This window comes from Lathamus discolor, chromosome Z, assembly GCF_037157495.1.
Source record: "Lathamus discolor isolate bLatDis1 chromosome Z, bLatDis1.hap1, whole genome shotgun sequence".
NCBI lineage: Eukaryota > Metazoa > Chordata > Aves > Psittaciformes > Psittacidae > Lathamus > Lathamus discolor.
Window position 1 is genome coordinate 70,496,080 of NC_088909.1, and position 22,057 is coordinate 70,518,136.

Consider the following 22,057-nt stretch of genomic DNA (forward strand, 5'->3'; position numbering starts at 1 on the left):
CACCTCCTGATCACTTCAACTGACAGAAAAGCATTCTCAGATATTAACTAAGAGACTGGCAATTCACTCATCTCTTCCCCGTCACACCTTCTGTGGCTTCTGAAGAGACAATATATTTTATGTTTTTCTATTATTATTATTTTTCTATTATTTTCTATTATATTATATATAATTTCTATTATTTATAATTTTCTATTATTTCTATTATTTTCTATTCTATTATTTCTATTATGATTTAGGAAGCCAGAGCCACTGCTAACGGCCAAGTGAAAACACAGATCTTTATCCAACCAGTCTCCTAACTGGGTAGGTGGATAAAACATGGCAAGGTGCTATTTAATTTTTTCAAATTCCAGCTGATGCTGATTCTAAAGCAAAACATTCTCTCAACCACCTATAAAAATGTCTTCCAGAGAGAAATCTTTGAGTACTACTGTTTGCCTCTCTGCCCAAATAACATTCAAGCCCATTATGTCTGCCTCACTTCATCTACACTCACTTGTGTTCCCAAGATCCTTGTTCAGGAAATTATCCCATTTCCTATTCAGGAAAGCACTTGAGCAGATGCCAGATTTGAGGCACACACTTTGATCTCAGGAAAGTCACAAGACAGATAAAGAAATCAGAGGGAAGTACGTATGTGCTGAACTTTAGATGCCTACTGCGCACTACACTGAATCTGGACCTCAGCCTCCTGCAAAAATAATTGTCCCCCGTCTCATTCTTCAAATCAAGGATTCTGGTAAGTGGAATGGATGGAGGAGTGGCAGGAACACAGATCCTGCCGTCAGCTTTAAAGCGGTTACATCAGTATGTAAGAGCACATTATACGTACAGCACCCACTTTGAAGACTGAAAAAATAAAACACACAGTTCTTTCTGCCAGATTTTCAGATGCATTTCAACTCCTGAACATCCTAAAGCTTCGCCAAGAGAAGCTGCAGTAGCTTTTATTTTTCTGGACTTTTCATTATTTATATTTGACAGGTCATGCTGTTAATTTTTTAAACATTAAAAGCACAATCACATACTAACTTCAGGCTAGCTGGAAATGTTTTGATGTCAGCAATGAGCAGCCAATACATTTTTAATTCAGGCTAGAGGAGAGGAAAAGCAAAAATCTCCCTCTTGTACTCCCCTCTTACACTCTGCCAAGCAGTTAAGTGTGGTAACAGGCATGTACACACATGACCTTCTGTTCTATTCAAATGAGTTATCTTAGATAATTTGTGAAGACTGTTTTCCCTCATTTAAGTACTTCATAACGCGATCCATCTTTTCCTTTGCTTTTGTTAAGAGAAGACTCCAATAATCTCCTGAAAACAGCATTCTGGCAAGCACTCCTAAATTATGTAATTCACTAGGTTCAACTCTACTGTTACAATCATTTTCAAGGAAGACGGGTATAATACATTACCATTATAGCTATACAATCCTGAGTTGAATTTTCCTTGGCTGAATTCCTAACACTTTAATGCTGAAATTGATCTGTTTTAAAAACATCATTTGAAAGGTTTTTTAAATACCATACATGCTCAAGCTCTTTATTTTAAATGGTTTAGAAATGAGCTGGTGGAAACAGGAAACAAACAAACAAACAAAACAAAACCTCAAAACAAAACAAAAAACCCCCCAAAACTAACAAAAAATTCTTGTGTTCTCTAATCTAGCATTAAGCACATTTTAAAGAACAACAAGCAAACAAGAAGCATGTTTCCAAACAAACTATTGCAGTGTACAAATTACCCAGCAGGGATGGAGATAACAATACCTATGGTGTGGGTTTAGATCTGAGAAGAAGCTGACATTTCATCAAGGTTGTCTAGGAAACCATTTTAAAAATTTGTTTATAAAACAAAATGCACGATGTTTATTTTGTTTGGAATGTGTCTAGAGAAGCTGGCAAGTAACAGTTTATTAAAATGACAAGTTCAATGTACTTTTCTTGTTGACTGTAAAAAATCTCCCTGTGAGCCAATTAGGAGTGTAGAGATCAAAGGCCTGAGCAGCACTATAAAACCAGGAATTACAGGGTTAAGGGAAAGTCTCTCCAACCTTCCTCAATATGGAAAATTTCCTCTAACTAGCATTCACTCAGGTGGTGCAATATCAAAGACAAGTATTTTTGAGCTTGCTTTGGAGTATGTTACAACGCCCATATTTTAATGGACATCTACCCTAGCAGCTTGATTTTATGAGCAGTTAGGAATTATTTTAGTTGTAAAGACTGATCCAGATGAGACTGAAGCAGCTAGATGGTGAGAAGGCAAAAAAAAAAAGATGCTGGGAAGGATGCATGGGATAACTTGTGAAATAGGTTTCTCAGTTGGAAAGGGTTACTGAATCCCAGACTGAAGCAGTTTGTCAGTGCATTTCTTCTTAGTAGCTGCCAAGACCTTGACTTTTTAAGGCAAAAGTCAGAATCACTAGCAAAGTGTTATCTAATGCAAGGCTCGACTACTACAATGATCTCTGCTCACACCATCTTCAAAATTCGACATCCACGTAAGGCACATTTGTCCATGAATGTGGGAACTTTATGTCGAATACACAAACTGCTCCCAGCAAGTTTCTACCTAGAATTTAAGAGGCTGAGTTTTAAGTCACACCACTGTTTACTAAACAACACCTTGGGCTCCTTTGAACAACTGCTGACTCAGTTTCCTTGCAATGTCACCTTGCTTACTGTCATTAATGAGCTAAATTTTGCCCTAAGACAGAGAAAAAGCCTGATTTTAAAGTGAGTCTGGCATTGCTGTTGCCCACTGTGATAGGGACTGATTCTGAACCTGCCCAGCCCATCCTCCTTCATTTCTCTCTTCCCTGGCCGTTGTCTTACATGTGTGAGGTGAAGGACAGGCTTTCTGTTTTTGTTGTGACTGGTAAAACCATCACACAGCTCATCGTGCGTACACTTTTAGTTCTGACAGTAAATGTAAATTTCCATTTAAAGACACCTAGAGCACCAGATGGAGCCCTTACAGTGAGAAAGTGTAACAAGCTCTTTCACAGCAGGCACAATTGTATCCAGAGCTCCAGCCCACAGATGGAAATCCTTCTTCCTTGCCTACACGCTCTCCCCACAGGGTGCTTTCACTACTGACAAAAATCACATTCCCAGATCCACCTCTGGGGCTGCTCTCTCTGCAGCAGCATTGGTGGAAGCCTGGGAGATTCCTCCAGCCATGCAGCAGCTCACGCTGGGCACCTTGCTAGCTGGCAGCAGAGCAGCAGGCATACAATCCAGATCCACCTCTGAACAATCTTGCTCCATGTAAAGCAAACGCCTGCTGGCGAGGCTCTGGGCCAGAGGTAATGTCATGGGGAACAGCTCAGGGACAGTGCTGGGCTGACAGTCATGCTGCTGGTGGGTGGTGTGCTACCAAGAGGGTAACATTAGCCACAGTGATTCAGCACTGCCTGGTGGCACGGTGTATATATGCTGTGAGAAGGCTGGTTAGCGCAGGGGGGACATTGCATACACACTCCCAACATGTGTATGTTGCCACAACCTTCCCAACAGTGCGGTGGGCTTCCTCCGATTCTGCTACATCTAAAACCCTCTGTAATATTGAAGGATCCATACCATTTAACGCCAAGGAAGAATGAAAATTCAACCAAAGCTTCTCTTCTGAGAACACATGCAGAGATTAAGTAGTCAACTGAAATCAGAATTAGCCCCAAAAGACCGAGCTGGCAAACTAGCCCACAAAAGCTACAACCAGAAAGAAGCATGCATGCTCTTGTCATGCATGGGACTCAAATCCACTGGGAGGTGTTTACAGGAAAAATTAGGTAAAAATGGATCACAGGGTAATGCTGATGCCTGAGCAAAAAAATAAAAACCTGGGGAGGTGGAAAACCGTGTTTGTATTTGGGAAATCTAGGTTCAGTAGTCTCTGCTCTTTTGTCTGACTGTGTGAAGTCAATTAAGCCTCTTCATGCCTCAGCTCATTATCTATAAAATAAGGATAATTTCAGAAGCCTAGAGAGCATTTCTTTCCCTTTCAGGGTGGTTGTGAGGATTAATGTATTTAAGATTTGGAGGTTCTCCAGTATCAGAGCCATGGATCCATTAAATCTGAAACAGAAGACTGAAACAGAAAAGTAAGAGAGCGAGAGAGGAAGGGACAGGGAAAAATAAAAAATAAAAATCAAATCTTCCTTGTATTAGAAAAAAACGCAACTAGATGCCTAGAGCAATCCAGCTACTGTAGCAGGCAGCCTACACTTAACTCCAGAAACCAGTATGTCTACAAATAATAAGAACTTTAGCCCATTTTTTGTTTGCATAAATCTGTATCACACAGACACAGGAAATGTAAAAGAGGAAACACTTCCGCACTGTATGCAAAATTGTCGTCAGCTGGACTCACAAGACCCTAAAGCCACTACATCTGAGATGTAACTAACTTAATGTTCTTAATTTCAGGAAGAAAATACTGCTGGTGGTTGTTGCTGTTTTTTAAATTACCCATGGGCAACAGAATTAGCCAGGAAATGTGCTACCTGCAAGCTTGTCTTTGAAGCTATTTTTCTCAAATTAACCTTATGCATTTGAAATGTGAACAAAGCCAAAGTTGCAGCTGTCTAATAAACTCAAACCTGTACTTCAGAATGTGTAAGGCCTTCTCAAAGACAGCCAGATGTCAAATTAAGCTCCCCGATTTAAAAAATGCAGAGCTGGTCTTCCTACCATCACTCTTTTTACTATAGCCCACGAAGTATACAGTGTTTTATTGCTTTGTGCTATGCAGTGTTTGTACTTAGATCACTCCATAAATAAGAAAAACAATCAGGGTGTGTGATGATCTGATTAAAATATGATGTAAATGATATGCAAAATAGGTGCAGCCCAATGGCTCATGGCAAGTCGCCAGTAAAGACCTTCTGTGCTGAAGGCTGTGCATCACTGATTTAGGGCATCATCTCCATCATACTTCTGCTCGAGTCTCTTTATTTTACAGTTTCCTACTCTACGTTATTGAATGTTCTTTCCCATCTCCACTCTTATTCCTACCTGGATAGTTTAACTCTCCATTTTCTACTATCTGGCAGCAGACTATGCAAAAAAAATTTTGCACCATGATGCTTAATCACTTTGTGATTTGGGCAAGTCCAACCCAGTCTCAGCCTATGTAGTACACCACTTCTCTCTCTCCTGTTTGCTCCTCTAATCATTTTAAACTATTGTTATGCCAATGCAAATCCTTTCCAGAAGCACTTTCCTGCTCCAGGTCTTGGCTTCCTGAAACTCATGCCTTATCCTGGTAAAGCACAGCTTGGGGCCCTCCTTACAGGTCTGCAAGCAAAGCAGATTAGCCTGAAGAGCTAATTCTGTGTGACCAAGTACAGGGTACATTTCACATGAAATCAGAAAACTATCCAAGCATGATTAAAAAGCATCCAGGCAATGCCACAGAACATTCACGAGTTATTTTTTTCTGAATTCACACACAATTTAGAGGATCCAAAACTGGATTTCCCAAATGCTGTGCAGACATGATTATGGAATATTTGTTTTGACTGGACTTTAAGTCCCTACTTTTCAGAGATTTCTCATTTTTCCTTCATTCAAGGTTGAAATTTGCTATGATAATTTCTTTAGACCCCTGCAGAATTGTTCAGGGTATTCCCCAAAGAGGGAGACAAAAAGAATTGGGGATTCATCATGCACAAGCTGATATTTACAGTAACATCACTCCCAATATATGTTTGCTGGAAATAGCTTGGTATTTCTTCACTTTCTTTTAATATTTGTAGGATTAATAACAAATTCAGGCCCTGATCTCATAATATTCAACATCAGGGCAAACCACTTCTTGCTGACGTCCACAGGGCTGTGGTTTAGCACAACAAACATGCTGCATCTCACAAGAAACCTTAGCCATGGCAGTAGTAAAACGCAATTTCTTCCTTATCTCTTTATGTGCTTCCCTTATCTTATTGCAAGGAGACTAAGAAAAATATGGCAACCGTAACAAAGGGGGAATAAAGAAAACACAGATGATTGCTCAAAATAGGTACATAAATGTCACTATTACCTTGCTACTATGGTGTCTGGTTTTAGGACAACCTGAAACTACATGAAGGCAGGCAACAAAAAATCCCTGCATGTGAGTTTTGGTGCTCTGAAATCCTGTGGGTACCTCAGATACCACCAGATGCACAGACGACAGCAGAGGCAAGGAATACCTTTGTGTGCATTCAGACAGCAACAAAAACTCATGTCTTCTCCTTTCATCGCAGTGGTGTCTTCACCCCTGTGAACTCTCTTTGCCACTTTCCAGTTGACCTGCACTCTGAGGTTGACTACTACAAGAAAGCTACAGCCAGAATTAGAAATTTGAAGCATCTCTCCTGCCAAGTGTTAAGACCTTCCACATCATATACTAACTTCCTCCATGACCAGCCAAAGTAACCATATTTCACAACACATTAAATGTGCGAAGGGTCCCAAGCAAACAATGCTCAGGCTCAAAATTCAAGAGCGAGAGATGGCCAGAACATACTTGCACCTTCTCCAGGGCCAAAACTGCCTTTTCAGGGTATATATCCTAAAGTGACTCTATTCTTCTGCTTCTATTCTTTGCCATGCCTCAAGATGGATTTGAAAAGAAAGGACAGCTGGCAAAAGAGAAGCAAGTGACAAAACCATGAGTCAGACAGAGGTAAAAAGGTTAAGTCTCCGGGAGCCAGAAACCACGAGGATAGGCATCTTAGACACGTATTTCTAAATACCTTCCCTCCTTCTTCTCTTCCTGAAAGACTAAATGCAAAATGAAATCATCTTACAGAAGGACAGCCGCTTCCCCCCTGTGCTCAATCATTCCAGTCACACTATGTTGTCCAGTAACCTGCATTGATAATTCCTCATGAATAAAATACCAACATTATCATCCACTGCTATGTTGTTGACATGCTTTTGCCATTTCACTAAAAATACCATTAATTTTCTGGCTTCACAACAGCTGAGCTACTCCCCATTTGAATATACAAAAGAGTATTTTGTTTAAACCAAATTAAAAACGTTCCAGTAAATGACTTCAATTTTGCTGGCTATACTACTTAGTGTATACTGTTCTATTTAATCCTCTCTTTTCTCAACTCTATGCCTTCCACCTCCCCCTCCTTTTCTTTCTTTCATTTTTTTTTCTTTTTCCGTTCTCCCCTTTTTATACTTAATCCTTTCATGCCAGGAACTGGATTTGCCCAGCAAGACATCCACAGCTTCAAATACACGGTGCCAAAGAGTTAAGGCAGCGGTGAAATTGCCTCTGCTCTGTTTTTACTCACCTGTTTGCCAAAACATATTTAGCAGTAAGGAAAGGGAGGGAGAGGGGAGGGGGAAGCACACAGATGCTGAGCACACCTTCCATTCCCCATCTAGAGAAGTGTCGACATTCCCCATTTAAGTCAGAATGAAAACCACCATTACTGCCAAGCCCTCCTGGCATCTCACCACTTTATTCGTTCCCATTTGTATCTAATGCTTTTGTCAACAGTTCAACAAAAGTCAAAGCAAACAACCCACTACAAGCACTGGGGGTAACAGCAACAAGCATGAATCCTTCACAATTATCCAGCCCAGCTGCTCAGTGCCTGTCCAGGCTGCTTTCATTTACAACAGTGTCAACAAAAACCTGAAACCCAATAACTAGGTGGGTCAATACTACCACTGTAAAACCTCCGGCTAAGGAAATGCTATTCTCCTGCTTAACTGCTTCAGCAAACATGCAGAATAATTCAGTTAGATAGACAAGTGCTTGCCTAATCATTTGTTGTGTGAATTATTCAAGGCTTTCCCCTTAAACTACTAAACGATGGCTCTTCAAATATTTCTGAGGAGCCACCAGATGTTCGACAGGAGAAAAAGAAACATTAGGCAAATTCTGACATAACAGAGGCCAGTGGTAGCCTACAATCCTGGAAAACACTAATGTTCAGAGGATTAATGCTGTCCTACACCTTGCTTCTGGTGTCACTCTATACAGAGCGAACTGCTTCCAGCATACAAGCGCTAGGCATGCCCCAGTCTCCCAGGTGCCTGATCTGTATACAGCATAATCAAGGCTACTGCCTATGATTTTTTGTCCTCTTTTTTTGTGCAAGTTGTAAAAGAGTTCTCTCCAGAGAGTATGTAAAATGTGGATAAAAATAAGCACTGTAGTTAATCAGGTGGATGCAGAGGAAACATGCACTTATTCCCACACCTCTCTCCCCCTCTGCTCTCCAGCTTCTCCCCAGAAGCCCCTCATGCTCATTTGATCTCCTCTTAAATCACTCACCTTAGCGTCTCTTTCTCTCCAGTCACAAGGTGAATTGTTCACATGCTTTTCTGCAGAGGTTTCACAAGGGTTCATGTTTACACTTTCAAAAAGCAGGGCAAACTAGTCATATAGCACAGAACTAAGCATTAGATCTCTTACTTCAACTGCCTCTTTAGTCTGGGAAACAGCCACCTCCAGATGTCTGCTTCCTCATTTTTGTTGGCTTTTGTCACAACCATATCATTGCATTAACAGATTACTTTCAAACTTTAAGTAAACTTTCAGAAAACAGGCAAATTAGATAAGAAGTGGCACTTGTTTTGATTTAATCTCACTATTGACAAGAGCAACCCTGGATATGAACAAATGTTTTTCCCAAGACCAGTTTATACATACATCAGAGTGCAGTGCTGGACTTTTATGTATCTTGAGCCAGAACACAATATCTAATACACTTCTTATAAATATTTTGACATCTATAGTAGCAGATGTGCATACTGAATAACTAGCATTCCAGAGAGAATTCCTGACAGTTTTTAAGACTCAGCAAAATAGTAAAAGGAATTCTGTCAAATTGAAGCACATATTTTTATTTTTACAATTAGAATCTGTAACATACTTTGTTTGTAAAACAAGCGGTTTTACAGTGATTGCTCCGTAGCAATCTCTCAATCTCAGGAGTTGTGTGCTGTCAACATAAAGCGCCTTCTTTAATCAAATAGTTTTTTTCCTCTTTCTGTCTAAACCAGTTATGAACACCTGCCTACTACGTAGCTGCAGCTCCATCACTGTGATAGGCGCAGCTGTGTACCCATTTCAGCCCTACTCCACTTGGTGGGAAACTTCACTTAAATTTACTACTATAAATCGAACTTGCGACACTAAGTTTATCAGGATGAGCAGGACTGTTACAGTCATTAGCAGCATCTGCAAAGTGGTTTAGGTCCCTGGAGACCAAAGGCAACATAGAGGTACTACAGCAGAGAAAACATTTGATATCAGAAGGGCTGAAACTTGCACAGATTAACTGGAAAAAACCTGCACAGCCTGATGCTAGATACAATAAAAAGAACAGGGATGAGACAACACCACAATAAAATGTCTCCTCTTCGTCATCCCCTGGAGCAGGAAGGGTCCAAAAATGGCACCTCCAGCCTTTACCATGGTTGAGGGCAAGACAGTTACCAGAAAACCTTCAAGAAGCATGCAGGACTCCTACAGAAGGTCTGCTAGAGATATAATTGCTTTCAAATACCTGAAGTGTGATACAAAGCTTTTAGGCTACCTAGATGGCAAGCATACAGTGCTTTTCATAAAGGCACCTAACTGACCCTGGACAAGGCTGCCTTTTTCCTGAAAGCAGGTTTCTCTCACCCCACAAAGTTACTGTAATTAATTTTAAAGCGATTATTCTAAAATTATTCAGACATTGAATTCCTTTCATATTTTGCAGTATGGGACAGCAAAGCTCATTACAAAACAGTATTTGCAGGTCATTGCAGGGAACTTTTTTCTTGAAGCAGGGGAGGAAAAGCAAGACATCCATTTCCTCAAGGGCTAAAATAAATTGCAGTTGGGTATTTTTAAAAGAAATAGAGAGGTGAGAGAAATACAACATCAGCAGGTATGGTTTTAGCAAACTTATCAGGAAGGGACAAGAAATATAAACACACAGCTATATTTACTGCAAGCCAAACACAATGATTTCCTCCATTATCACAAAACAAACCTTCATGTTATTTAGGTCAGCACTGACTTTCCAAGTCAATGGAAGCAATAATTTCTATATAGTCTGGCCACTTAATTATTAAAATAAAATGAGCAAAGGACTCAAAAATATGATGCTCTAGCAGTCGAGTTTTGTATTGTGTGTGGTCTGTGCCAAACTTAAACCACACACTCCTCCAGACAACCCTTTTTCTGGGGGTAGCTGTGCTCAGAAACACTTCTCCTGGCCCTTCCATACACCTGCATGGCATGTCTGCAACGCATACCAGTCTGATGAAACAGGACATCACCAGCAAAATTAGTGTGATTATTTACTTTGTCCTGCAAATAAATACATCCAAGAAAATATGGTATGCCCTCTCTCAAAAACTAGAGTGGCTTGAAATACACCAGCTTCTCTGCACAGAGAAGCTACAACACACCACTAGCCCCGCGAACAAAAAAAGGAACAAACTGTGTTGAAATTCTTCTGTTTTCTCTCCCCTCTGCCCCACTTACTCATAAGTACATATTAAGGAAACCCCCACAGCTGCTTTCACTGCCTCTTGAGAGCCAGAAAAATAGAGGTACAGCTGTGCCTGCTAATATTCGTATGCAAACAAATAGCATCTGACTGGCTGCAATACCTCACTTAAAAGCACCTCGGTACCTTTTGATAAGCTTGCAGCTCAGAAAGAAGTGATACAGAGCAATCTGCCATCCTCTTAATGCAATTAGCAGATTAAAGCGGCATTTCACTTCCAATACTTCATGAAAACACTGACTGCATCCAGCCTTCTCTGGTGATACGGCATACTCGGTGTTCCCCCTACAGTCTTCCTGGAGACTTGGTAGAGCATGCTGGGGTGAGCCCAGCACTTGCAGCCAGCAGCCCACACAGCTCCTGGAGGCTAGCATGAGATCTGTGGAGACGAGGGAAAGGAAACCCTGCACACCTGTTAGGGTGATGGTGGGAAGCTAATGACCCCCACACTGGTGTGCCCAGTAATTGCTCTGTGAGGCAGAGGAAAAAGTACTGTCCCCCGGAATCTGCCTCTCTCAAGTGGCCAGGTTGCCTGTCACGCTGCTAATTCTCATCACAAATCTCCATTCTGCGGTTTGAATGAGACCAGCTACCCCTCGACTTCTGCTTTCACCGCAATCCGGCGAGAGTGCAGTATGGGAGTGTCAAGGTCCAGTAAACTGCAGTGTGGACGTGAGCACTTATTTCACTTTTCACCTCACGTTACTTTACTTTCACAGCAGACTGGCAAGCCCAATAAAGCCTCAACTTAGGAGAAAATTTCTTCATCTGTTCCCCCATGCACCCAAAAGCAGGCCAACAGCATCCCAGTGAGACCTCATCAGGCTGACCCTTTCCACCACGGGAAGTGCTGCTGGAAGGGACCCAGGCGCTTGGGGCATCTTGGGGAGATCCTCCAGCTCAGCCCCCAGCGCTGCTGGCCAGCATGGCCCCAAGGAAAGAACAAACTAAAAAAGATTAATTCGCAGATGTTCATGCATTTCACACACAGGGTGCCCTGTGGTCCGTTGCCAAGGCAACAGGAGACCACCAGTGAGCGCTTTATTGGCTTTATGAAGTGCATCTCAGTGGCTATAGTCCGAAAAATGCTGCGTGATAATCGTCAGGCTTTTCAGAAGCCTTGTTTTGTGTTTATCCACATTTAACCCTCTGAGTGTTATTAAGAGCATCACTATGCACGTCTGGTGCACCAAGGAGAGTAGAGATGGGGACAGGAGGGACACACACATGGTCTCTGCTTCCATCCTAGAAATCCTGGAAAATGCAACCTTGTCACCTGCTCCTGCCTGCCCAGCACCGAAGTTCTCACCCAAAGGCCGCAGGTAAACTGGTCCCCAGGCTGCAGTAATGCAGAGCTCAGCACAGCAGGACCTGGGGACAAAACTGAGCCTGTCAAGTGCAAAGGCAATGCAAGTGTCACATTAGACTAACACACTGCTCATACCAGGCACAACATGTTTTCTCAGTAACTTTGAGTGATTAAAGAAAAAAAGAAAAAAAAAAAAAAGCAGCCCACCAACTTCCTAGACACATGATAAAAACCACATTCTTAATTCAAATCCCAGCAGGTGACATCAGCCACACCAAAACCTCTACTACAGCCATCCAAAGCTGTGGTCCCTGTGAGAAAGTAAAGTCCTGTGTCCAGATGATGCTCGGTTTCACAGTGCCATTGGCTACAACATCATTTACAAAATTCACACAAACAACCCAGAGAAATAAGCCACTCAGGACACTGCAGCTCCACTGCCCTGGTGCCTGCTTCCCCTCCTCTCCTCTCTCCAGGCAGGCAACGGGCATATCCTCCAGCTGTCCTCTCGCTGGCTGAGGCAGGGCTGGGGACGGATGGGGGTTAAAATCACAAATGCCACAATGCCTCAAGCAGCAGCAGCAGCCAGTGCCAACATCAAGTGCTAATCCAGCAGGAGAGGAGAGGAGACGGAGAAAGCAAGGGTGGCAGAGGGGATCAATAGAAGAAACGGCTTGCATTCAGGCTCACAGGAGAAAGAGCATGCAGAGACAATCATTTCCTGGGAAAAGCTAAAGCCTAACGAGAATTTACTCTGTCTCCTTTATTCAGACAACCAACCCTTTTGTGGCAGGGACTTCCTGAGTGACAGGAACCCAGGGCCCCTTAATAGGATTTCCATATTATTTCCAACACCTGCCTAGAAGTTATTTGTTTACATTGAAGGAGCTGAGATTCTCAAATCAGACATCTGCTTCTGGTTCAGGCATATCTTAGGAAACCATCTAGAAAGAAGCTTTGTTGCTATGGAGACATTTTTATTTTTCTTCTCTTAGTTGACTGGAAAACATTAGCATTTCCAGTTTTTTGTTATTCAAAAGGCCAAATGTCGCTCAAGAAAATACAGAACTTTCCAAATTGCCATGCAGAATAGGCTAATTGAGCTTTAGATATTTAATTAATCATTTGACTCAATTAGAGCTGTACCAGAGAGAGGCGGGAGACATGGTCTAACTTTCCTGCAAATTCCCCTCAATGGCTGATTCCTGCCGGCCAGCCTAATTGCTTCTTCCCTCAAAGCACGGCTAAAACTTTGTAATTCATGATGCACTAAACAATCTTGCATAATAACCTGGGAAACAATCAGACTACTCATTTCTTTCATGTTCTTCTAAAATCAGCCTAAGAGACTGACAATACTTTGACTAGGAATACGATTCTTCCCCATTGTGAGGGAAGAGACGTGAAGAGCAATACAAACATTAACACAAATACTAACCTACTACTAGCATTTGGCGACTTTAGCAAAGATGACAGAAACTTTCAGCACAAATCAACCCTGACGGTGGTTCCAGAAGGTAATCTGTCCTTTCCTCCCTTCAGCAGATAATCAGTATGCCTGAGGAATCCAGTGATTTGCATAAAAATAAGGGATGTTTCAAGTGGCTTTGGATCTAAGGGTCTGAAAGGCAACTCAAAATCAAAATGCTAAGTGCTCAATACAGCAACAAAAAATTTGGAGAAAAGCAGCCATATAGTTTGTGTCCCACTTAGACAAAAATTGGTAAGTAATATTTATTTTCTCCCACTAATTTGACTACCAACTATTTAACCCAACCACAAAAATGGTCTTCATTCCAGACACATTCACTGCGAGTAAAGTGGTTTAAGCCACGAATGCCAGCATCCGAAGCATGATTTTAATCACACAGACTTACAATAAGGAGAACTTCAAAAGCTATAATAAATTAATTCCCTCCTTTACTTATTTTTCCCCAGCTATTACACTGTCAAAGCCTCTGCACTGGAGAAGACCTTTCCACCCACTTCCTCACCTCAGCAAACTTCCTCTTCCTACTCTGCGACTTGAAGGCATAAATCCTGTATTATCAACATCACCGTCTGCTGCCACGGGAATAATTAGACATCTCTGCTCAGGTTAGAAATTACAGCCCATGTAAGCGTTTGCCTACTTAGTGAAGAGAGCATCTGGAGAGAGAACATCTGAGTTACCCTAAATCACCAATTAGCAAAATAAAGTTTGACAGTGGGAAGCACTGCAGAAGTTTGTCCAAATGTTGGCACACCAAGTAAGAGTCACCTGTGACAACTTGCAGAAGGATGCAAAGTAAGAGGCCAGAATACATTAATACACAGAAGTGGGGAAAAAGCTACTGGGTAAAGGAGGTGAAGCCATGAAAAATGGCAGAGGCAGCTAATTCCTTGATACTAGAGTACATGGTGTTACTTTTGTGTGAATACTCTAAGTTAAAATTCCCAGACAACCTCATTAAAAAGGCAAATTATGAGACACTGAAAGAAAGAAATGTAAAACTCAGTTGGGAGGGTACAGGGGAGTGAGGAGGAGGGGAAAAAATAAGAATAAAAATGCACCAGGAAGATATATGCCCTCATATACCTCAGGTTCAGTTTCATGTTCTGAAAGTCTGTTAAAAACCACCGGCTTGGATGATATGCTACAAATCTAGCCATGAAAAGGTTATTAAGAAAAAAAGCCAACCTGTGCCAAAAATTCAGCTCCATAAGATAGACTGAGACAGCAAACAGGACCCTGCTAATTAATATTTGCTCTGCTTCAGCAGCCAGTTACTGGATGAGACTGCAACAAACAAGCATGTCTCACCCAATCACATCATTAATCCATTCACGTTCACCACCTGAGGACCAGCTATGCCCCACAGATATTTATTCATCTGTTCCACAAACAAACAATTACAACACATTTTCTAGAATTAGGGCACCTGTTACATTCAGCACAGCTTACACGCCCAGAGGCAGATATCAATTAATACTGAAAAAATTACTGTATCATAAGCCAACAGAAGTTACTTGTATTTTGATAACACTACTCCCAAAACACCCATGAAGATCAAAACCATAACTCTCGTGAAGCAAAGCTTAGTTCAAACACGCCAAGTTTAAAACTACCACTTCATCATTATGGAAAGCAAAAAGCATCTAAAGCCTCATTTCCAAACAGAGAAAGGCACAAGCAGAATCCATGACACGAGTGTGAAACATCTGAATTTTAACCAGTCTATGAAGTGCTTTTCAGCTTAACGTTATTACAGTGGCAAAGTAACAATATGAAATAAATTTTGTTAATTTCTTAAGGCGTGTAACAGGTAACTACATTTCTTTGGCTTGTTTAATACACACTGAATGCACACATTTGGCAGGACACTCATGACACTGGAGGAAGTTTCATTTAAAAGAAACCTGACAATTAAGATAAAGTCCGCAGCAGTAGACTATTGGAGCTTATGTGGTGTTCCTCTAGCAGCAGAAGAATAAAGTCTGAGCAATGTAACTACACTTGGTAATATAAGTTTTAGATGTTGGGCATTTTGATTTCAACCTACCCTGTTCTTTTCAGAAGCATTACACTCCTACTTTTAATTTAAGTACCTAATTACAGCTGCAGGAGTAAGCTGCTTACTGTTACTTACATACCAAATGAACAGAGGTCTAAACACTCAGTAGCGGCTAGCAGCTCGAGCAGCTAAATTGAGAAGTGCTGGAGCACCTGCCACCACAGATGTAAATGGAATGTGGGAATCGCACCCGTTCGCTTTCCCTGTATCTGCCATGTGTAATTATTAGCCTTCACACAGATTAAGACAAAAGTAATCTTATTGCTAAACCCACTTGAATTTTCCCTGACAGATTTCTCTCAGTTCACCAGCATGTTGGATCTAAATTCACCACAAAACTGCATTTGATGTCTTACTTCAGAACCTTTATACATCCCCCCCCCCCCCCCGCCAGGGGAATCTCAAACAAGTTATTTTATTCCTGCCACAAGGCCTCATCTTTTAACTATTGTCACTTGTTGCTGCTGAAACAGTAACCCCAACATCAAAATAAACAGTCCTCACGGTGTAGGCAAGTCTTAGTAAGAGCAAGGTCTTTTCCACAAATCATTTACAATTCAGACTAAAAACACAAACAAACACTCCGCCAGTATAAGAGGAACAGATCTGGATTAACAACAGAGGAGGTAAGAAGGTTACATGAGCTGAATCCTGCACATGGGGCAGTGATTCGCAAAATTTCTCAGTAACTCATTCAGGATCATCCTGGCTACCCCGGGCAGACATCTGGAGGCTCCTTCACCGCAGCTGCTGCAGTGAGAGCCATGGGAAGAGAACGCAAGCACTAAGGCGACTTTCTGCCAGGTGGTGCTTTTGCACACAAAATGCTTCTTCAGCTTCTTCACAAGGTGTGCTTTACAGAAGGGACTTTGTTAGGGACCAGAGAAACTTCTGCCACATCTGTCTGAGAGAGAGTGCCAGGGCTGGGAAGAACAGGAAGAACTCCTGCACCAGCAGTTCTTGCAGGAGGTGGAAAAAATCCTTGCAGGGTGCAATTAGTGAGCAAGATCCACTGCAGAATAATACCTTTTTTTTTTTTTTTTGTTCTAGACAGAGAAGTTTTACGGCTTTGAAAAGGGGACACCCCAGCTCCCCTCTGTGAAAAGCTGCTCGGTTAACTGCAGAGCTGTTTGTTTCTCTGTCTAAACACATTATACTCCCTCACAGCCCTTAAGCCAGGGCTGCACTCTGAGCACAGCCCTGCGCTTGCCACCCTTCCTTTCCCTTTGTCCGCTCCGCAGCATTGCCACTGCACAAAGAGTGCTCCCATGACCCAGTTTACCACGTCTAGAGTTTTCCCACACTTCGAACTTTGCAAAGGATTTGGAGGATTGAATCCAAGACAAAATCAAAGAGTTCCCAAAGCCCCTCTTCATAGAGCTTGCTGTGCTGATGCTGATCTATTATTTAGGAATAGCTCTTGGACAAACTTGCATTATCTGTAAGGTGACTACTCAGCTTCAGCTGTGAAGTACTCACTACTCCAGGGAGGTGTTCAGAAGGATGTGAGTCTAGTCTGCCTTACCAGGCAGAAAACAACACGTTTAGAAGGGTGAGGCATATTCTCATTTTCCCTGGCCAGAACCAAGAGGAGGATCAGGACCAGCACAGTGAAAAGACAGCAAGTTTCACAAAGACAACTGCCCAGCAAATCCAAAGCACCAGAAGCAGCGGCAAGAAGTGGGACACTTCACCCAAACTCCTTTCTTTGTGGAAATGGGTAGGTTATCTTCATTATCTTGATAGTACACTAAAGCGTAAATTTACACTTTATGAGCTATTCTAAAATCTGCCCTGCTTAATAATCTGTATCAGCAAGAAAACACTTTAAAGTGTCTCTCACAATTAAACCCAGGCACAACCTTCTATAAATCAAAATTTTGCTACCATATCAAAACGTTACACTGGGGCTGTATAACATTGCCCATATCCTCATTACATGCTACACTAATTACTACCAGCAGACTCAGAATTTTCTGCACATTAGAGGCTTTTAGAGGAGCTATAAAAAATTTCAGGCACCATTAATTTAAATTTGTATTGAAATTTCCTTTTGACAGATGGCCAAAAATTACTTACTATTTAGAGTACCAAAGCTGCCTGTTTGCACATTGGAAGAGGAAAGGGAAAAATTAAAAGCAAGAAGAAAATTTATGTCACGTTCATTACCTGTTAAATGTTAAGGAGTATTATCCTGCATGAATAAATTATTTCATACAAGCACACAGACTCCAGCTGCTGGCAACTGGCACGTTCTGGCTGACAAAAACCATTTCAAGTCACAGACCAGACAATCATAAAAAGCCTCTCTTAACCAGGAACCACTTAAGGGAGGACAGATCGATCGAACAAGCGACTAACTGCTACTCTGGGCATCATTGAAAACATTTAAGGAAATTAGCAAACTATTTCACCTTGCAAAGCTGGCAGCAAGCCCCATAATGCTGACATACAAGCCAACTCACATTCTGAACACCGTGCAAGACAAACATCTACTTATCATTTTGAAGTAAATTGGCACAAAGCAGTGACGCCATCCTCTCCCTATGGAAGCCGTATGAATAACAGTGCCTTTTAATCATTCCCAGACAAAATCAGCCTTTTTGGTATAAACACTGCATGTAACACCCATGCCAGCATAAACACCCCAACATCCCACAGGCATTACAGAAACATGACTAGCAAATTTTGATTAGAAAACTCAATCAGCATATACTAGAGCAGTTCTCCTCATACACCTTCTTGAGTGAAATGCTCATGGTTCCAACTGTACAGGTATGCAAACATGCTAAAGAAATCAGGTGGGTTTGTATTCACACATTTAGGTAACTGCCTTACTTGTGCTAGCGTGTTTGAGCGCAGGGAAAAAAAGAGAATGGACTAAAACCTATCCGTTCACAGTGAACATGGGGTGTTCTAGCGAAATCATCATTAATCTGCACCCAGCCTTGCCACATAAAGCAATAATCCCAGTTTCTAGCCCTCATGACAAGGAAGCTGAAGTGAAATCTGATGCGCTGTTGTCTTATGTCAGAAGATAGACAGCTTCAGTGCCTCTGCTGCTCACAGTAAAAACTGACAGTTCCTGTCAGCTTCTGGTTGTTATGCAGAACCCTGTGGGTAATAGCAAAACTGACAACCATCAGCTCAGTTGCGATCGGCTGGGACATGGCAGAGTTGCCAGTAGCAGAATGGGCATGCTGGGGAAAGCTGCGGGGCACATTCCCACCTGGAGCTCAGGGAGAAGGAAAAGCATGGCCCCTTCTGTGGCAGTGCCAGCCAGACAGGTTCCTGCTTGGGACAAAGCCCGTGTCCAGCACCATGCTCCTCCCAGAGCTGTAGAGGGCACGCCAGTTAACATCTGACTGGCAAGCTCTGGGTAACCTTGTCTAATGCACCCAAGACTCAAGCTGTGAACACCTCTTCTACCTCTTCCAGAAAAAAACACCATGAAAAACTTGACAGATTTGTTACAAGTGCTCAGTAAGGTGGGCACTGGTCTTGCCCTGTGTAAGGGAAACTTATCTTTCATTTCACACTGACCATCGCCTAAAAAGGATCCTGAAAACTGTGCAATCCACTCATGCTCTACTCTATAACTACATCCAGCTATCCAGAGCTGGGCAGGTAACTGCGTAGCTGGCAACAACTGGGTCTTCTGCGAGCTAGTAAACAGTCAGCAGCAGTGAGGAGAGCAGACTAATCCAGGAGAGGGCAGGGCCAAGATGCACCTCCCCACTTGCAGCATATTAAAACAGTAGAAGCCTCTGAGAGGCTCTGGTGGCTATCCAGTATGTACAAGCATCCAGGCACACATGCTGAATTGTAGTCGCATGCATCACTGAATGCTCAAAATTACATGAGCAGCAAGGTGTGTATTGAAGCTACTTGTAATACTACCATGCACAGGATGGTGCACACACATACGCTGCAGAGTCATTCAGAACCTGAAAATTAATTCCTGGAAAAGGAAGGCAGAATTCTCAGTGCAAGTACCACCTTTGTCGGTGTACAGAATGGCAGCTCTCTCCTCTCAACTGCTTTGGCAAGGACAGCAGGCAGGGAGCACCCCACCACTCCCCTGTGAGCAACAGAACTCTCCTTCCGCAACTGCATCAGAGGGATGTATCAGAATTACAGTTTACAGCCTCCAAATGACTTAAAACTACTGGCTAATTCTTCGTATCTCAGAAGCTGGGGCAGAGACCCCGGGCAGTCCTTTCCTTATATCCAGGAACAGCCCCCGAGCGCTGTTCCAGCAATCTGCCTAGAATCCCAGCTGCCCACTACGTGCCACTTTCTAAGTGTGACAGACAGTCTGTGCAGGGCGCCGCTAATAAACACGAGTGTCACAAACCAGTTTTACTTTGTGACTTTTTCCCACCACCCTGGGCCATGCTTCAGAAAACTGCAGTGTGCAGTTCTTCTGAGCTGCCTCCTTCACCTATGAAATGGAGTCCTACCTTGATGGAGTCTCTGTCTGCATGCAGAGCAGCCCCCGTGCACAAGGAGGAGAGGAGGCGGTGGCAAAGAGAAAGAGAAAAGTACTGGTTAGTTTACATAAAATTATACATTTATCACACTTGGAAGGAAGAATCCTGATGTCTGTTAAATAATAAATCGCACAGATGTTAACTTTTCTGTACAGTTAATTATTAATACTGTACAGCCACATTTATAAAACTGGATTTCCAGCATTTGAACCTAATTTCTGGTAGCTACTAAGTAATAAATACTGATGTAATAAGCTTGTGAATTCTTGTGAAAACTAGGATTCTTTTTACACCCCCACCCCCATTTTTTTTTTTTTTGTTTTCTTCATTTTTTTTAAGAGGAAAGTTTAAGAGAAAAGGAAGGAAGAAAAGAGGAATGGTTGAAAGCACACACTCAAGTGGCACTGCCTACCTCTTTGGTGATCGTTATCATGGTGCTTCTTCTCATCTTTAATTGGGAGGTGGGACTGCCCCCCCAGTGCACTGGACAATGCCAGAAGACCTGCACTGCTGCCAATGGGTGGGATGGCTGGAGGCTGCAAGCCTGAGGGGTGCGGAGTGAGTGGCACAGGAAGACCATGTCCATGTGACAAATGCTGGGCCTGGAGTTGTTGCTGCTGTGAAAAAGGAAACGCAGATATTGAATTTGTTCGGAGAGCTGGGGGCTGTCCAATTGTACAGGAGTACATCAAGCGTAACTGGATCACATCAACAGATGCAGCTGATTGATCCAGGTATCAACTCCCACTAACACCCTGGCATTTTAAAATTGCCCATATGCTTGGACACAGCACAACCGGTAAACTTCAGTATGAATTACAGGAACAACAGCAACAGGAAAAAAAAGAAAAAGAGAATAAAGGAAAAGCATTTTACAGTTTTGGTGATATTTTTATTTCTCTGACAGAGGTATTACATTTTACTCTTCCTATCTGAAGCACACCACGTACACGTCTAATCAAAACATATGTAACTATATAAAAGCAGTTATATAATGAAGGAAAAAAAAGCTGAAAATTGAGAAAATTAGTGTTAAACAGTTCTCCCAGCGCTACTGCACAGCATGCAGTGAGAGTTAATTTGAAAGAGAAAACCTGAATTAACAATCCAGAAAAGGAAACTGGTTGCAGCCACCGTTTTAAGCCCTTTAAGTGTCCTCAGCGGTACTTCAGCAAATTACTAAAGAAAATCTAATGTAGCAAGGCTTGGGTCTTCCTGTAGGCTTGCTCAATAATGCTGAAATAATTGGGCACTCTGTGCACGTTTAGTGATGCTCGAATGAAAAGCTAGAGGCCTGCCCTCGTACTCTTCTCTAGCTGCTGACTCTGTGTTGTGACAGGTTTATTTGAGTGGGACTGTGATGCATGCACCAGTAACTGCGCTGACAAGAGTTTAAAGTCATTTTTACCAGTACACTGGCAACACATACAGAAAGCCCTTGAGAGGTTCGAATTGGAGTGCTTGACCTCAACCAGGGCTGCATCAAGCTCTGTGCTATACTAACCATTGTGGGGTAGATAGATTGCTTGTTGCTACTCATAGGGAAGGCAGGGAAAACAAAAGCAAATGGGTGAAAGAAGTTATGTTAAATATATCCCAGGAGAGAGCTGTTCAGGTCTAAGGCTTGCTCACTAAGTGTCAGAGATTAGCTCTGAAATTTCCTTTTTGTTTTCAAGCAGTCACTGCTCAAGATTCAGGGTAAACTGAATTGGAAGCCCTCTAGGATTGTTCTCCTCCCCGCACGTCTGCGTACACGGCTTTGGAAGAAGAAGAAATAAAAACTTAACTTGCTTTGCATAAAAAATTCCATTTTAAATTCCTAATTGACAAGACTCAAGTCCTACTTTTGTTTGATTTTCATTTGAACCTAAATTCACTTTCCACCTTGCAACCCAGCTCTTTACTCAATCAAGAGACAATATGCTGTTCACTCACTTTTCCCCTCCCCTTCCTAGCATGAACCTTTAAGTAAGGGTGAGCTGAAAGTAAGATTGAGAGTCACACTGAGCACACTAGGTAATTCATGCGGCAAACTGCACACCCAGCTCCCTCAACAACCCCCTGTGAAAATGAAGATCATTCTCTTACTCTTGGAAATACAATCCAGGCAGCAGAATCAGACTGGTCGTGGCATGAACAAGTCATCTGACCCAGATCAGTACCAGGGAAAGGAAAGGAAT

At 42.2% G+C, this 22,057-nt stretch overlaps 1 protein-coding gene across 4 annotated transcripts in view; it reads right to left on the reverse strand.

The window, feature by feature from the left end:
* LOC136006084 (transducin-like enhancer protein 4) overlaps positions 1-22,057 on the reverse strand; it is a 99,612-nt gene that overhangs the window by 25,701 nt on the left and 51,854 nt on the right. For 3 of the 4 annotated variants that reach the window (XM_065664105.1, XM_065664103.1, XM_065664106.1), the window contains 2 exons: positions 20,290-20,494; positions 19,848-19,864 (listed from right to left, as the gene is read on the reverse strand). In XM_065664105.1, the coding sequence (XP_065520177.1) occupies positions 19,848-19,864; positions 20,290-20,494 (222 nt within the window). The remainder of the gene's footprint in view (positions 1-19,847; positions 19,865-20,289; positions 20,495-22,057) is intronic. The other variant, XM_065664104.1, reaches the window with a different exon arrangement.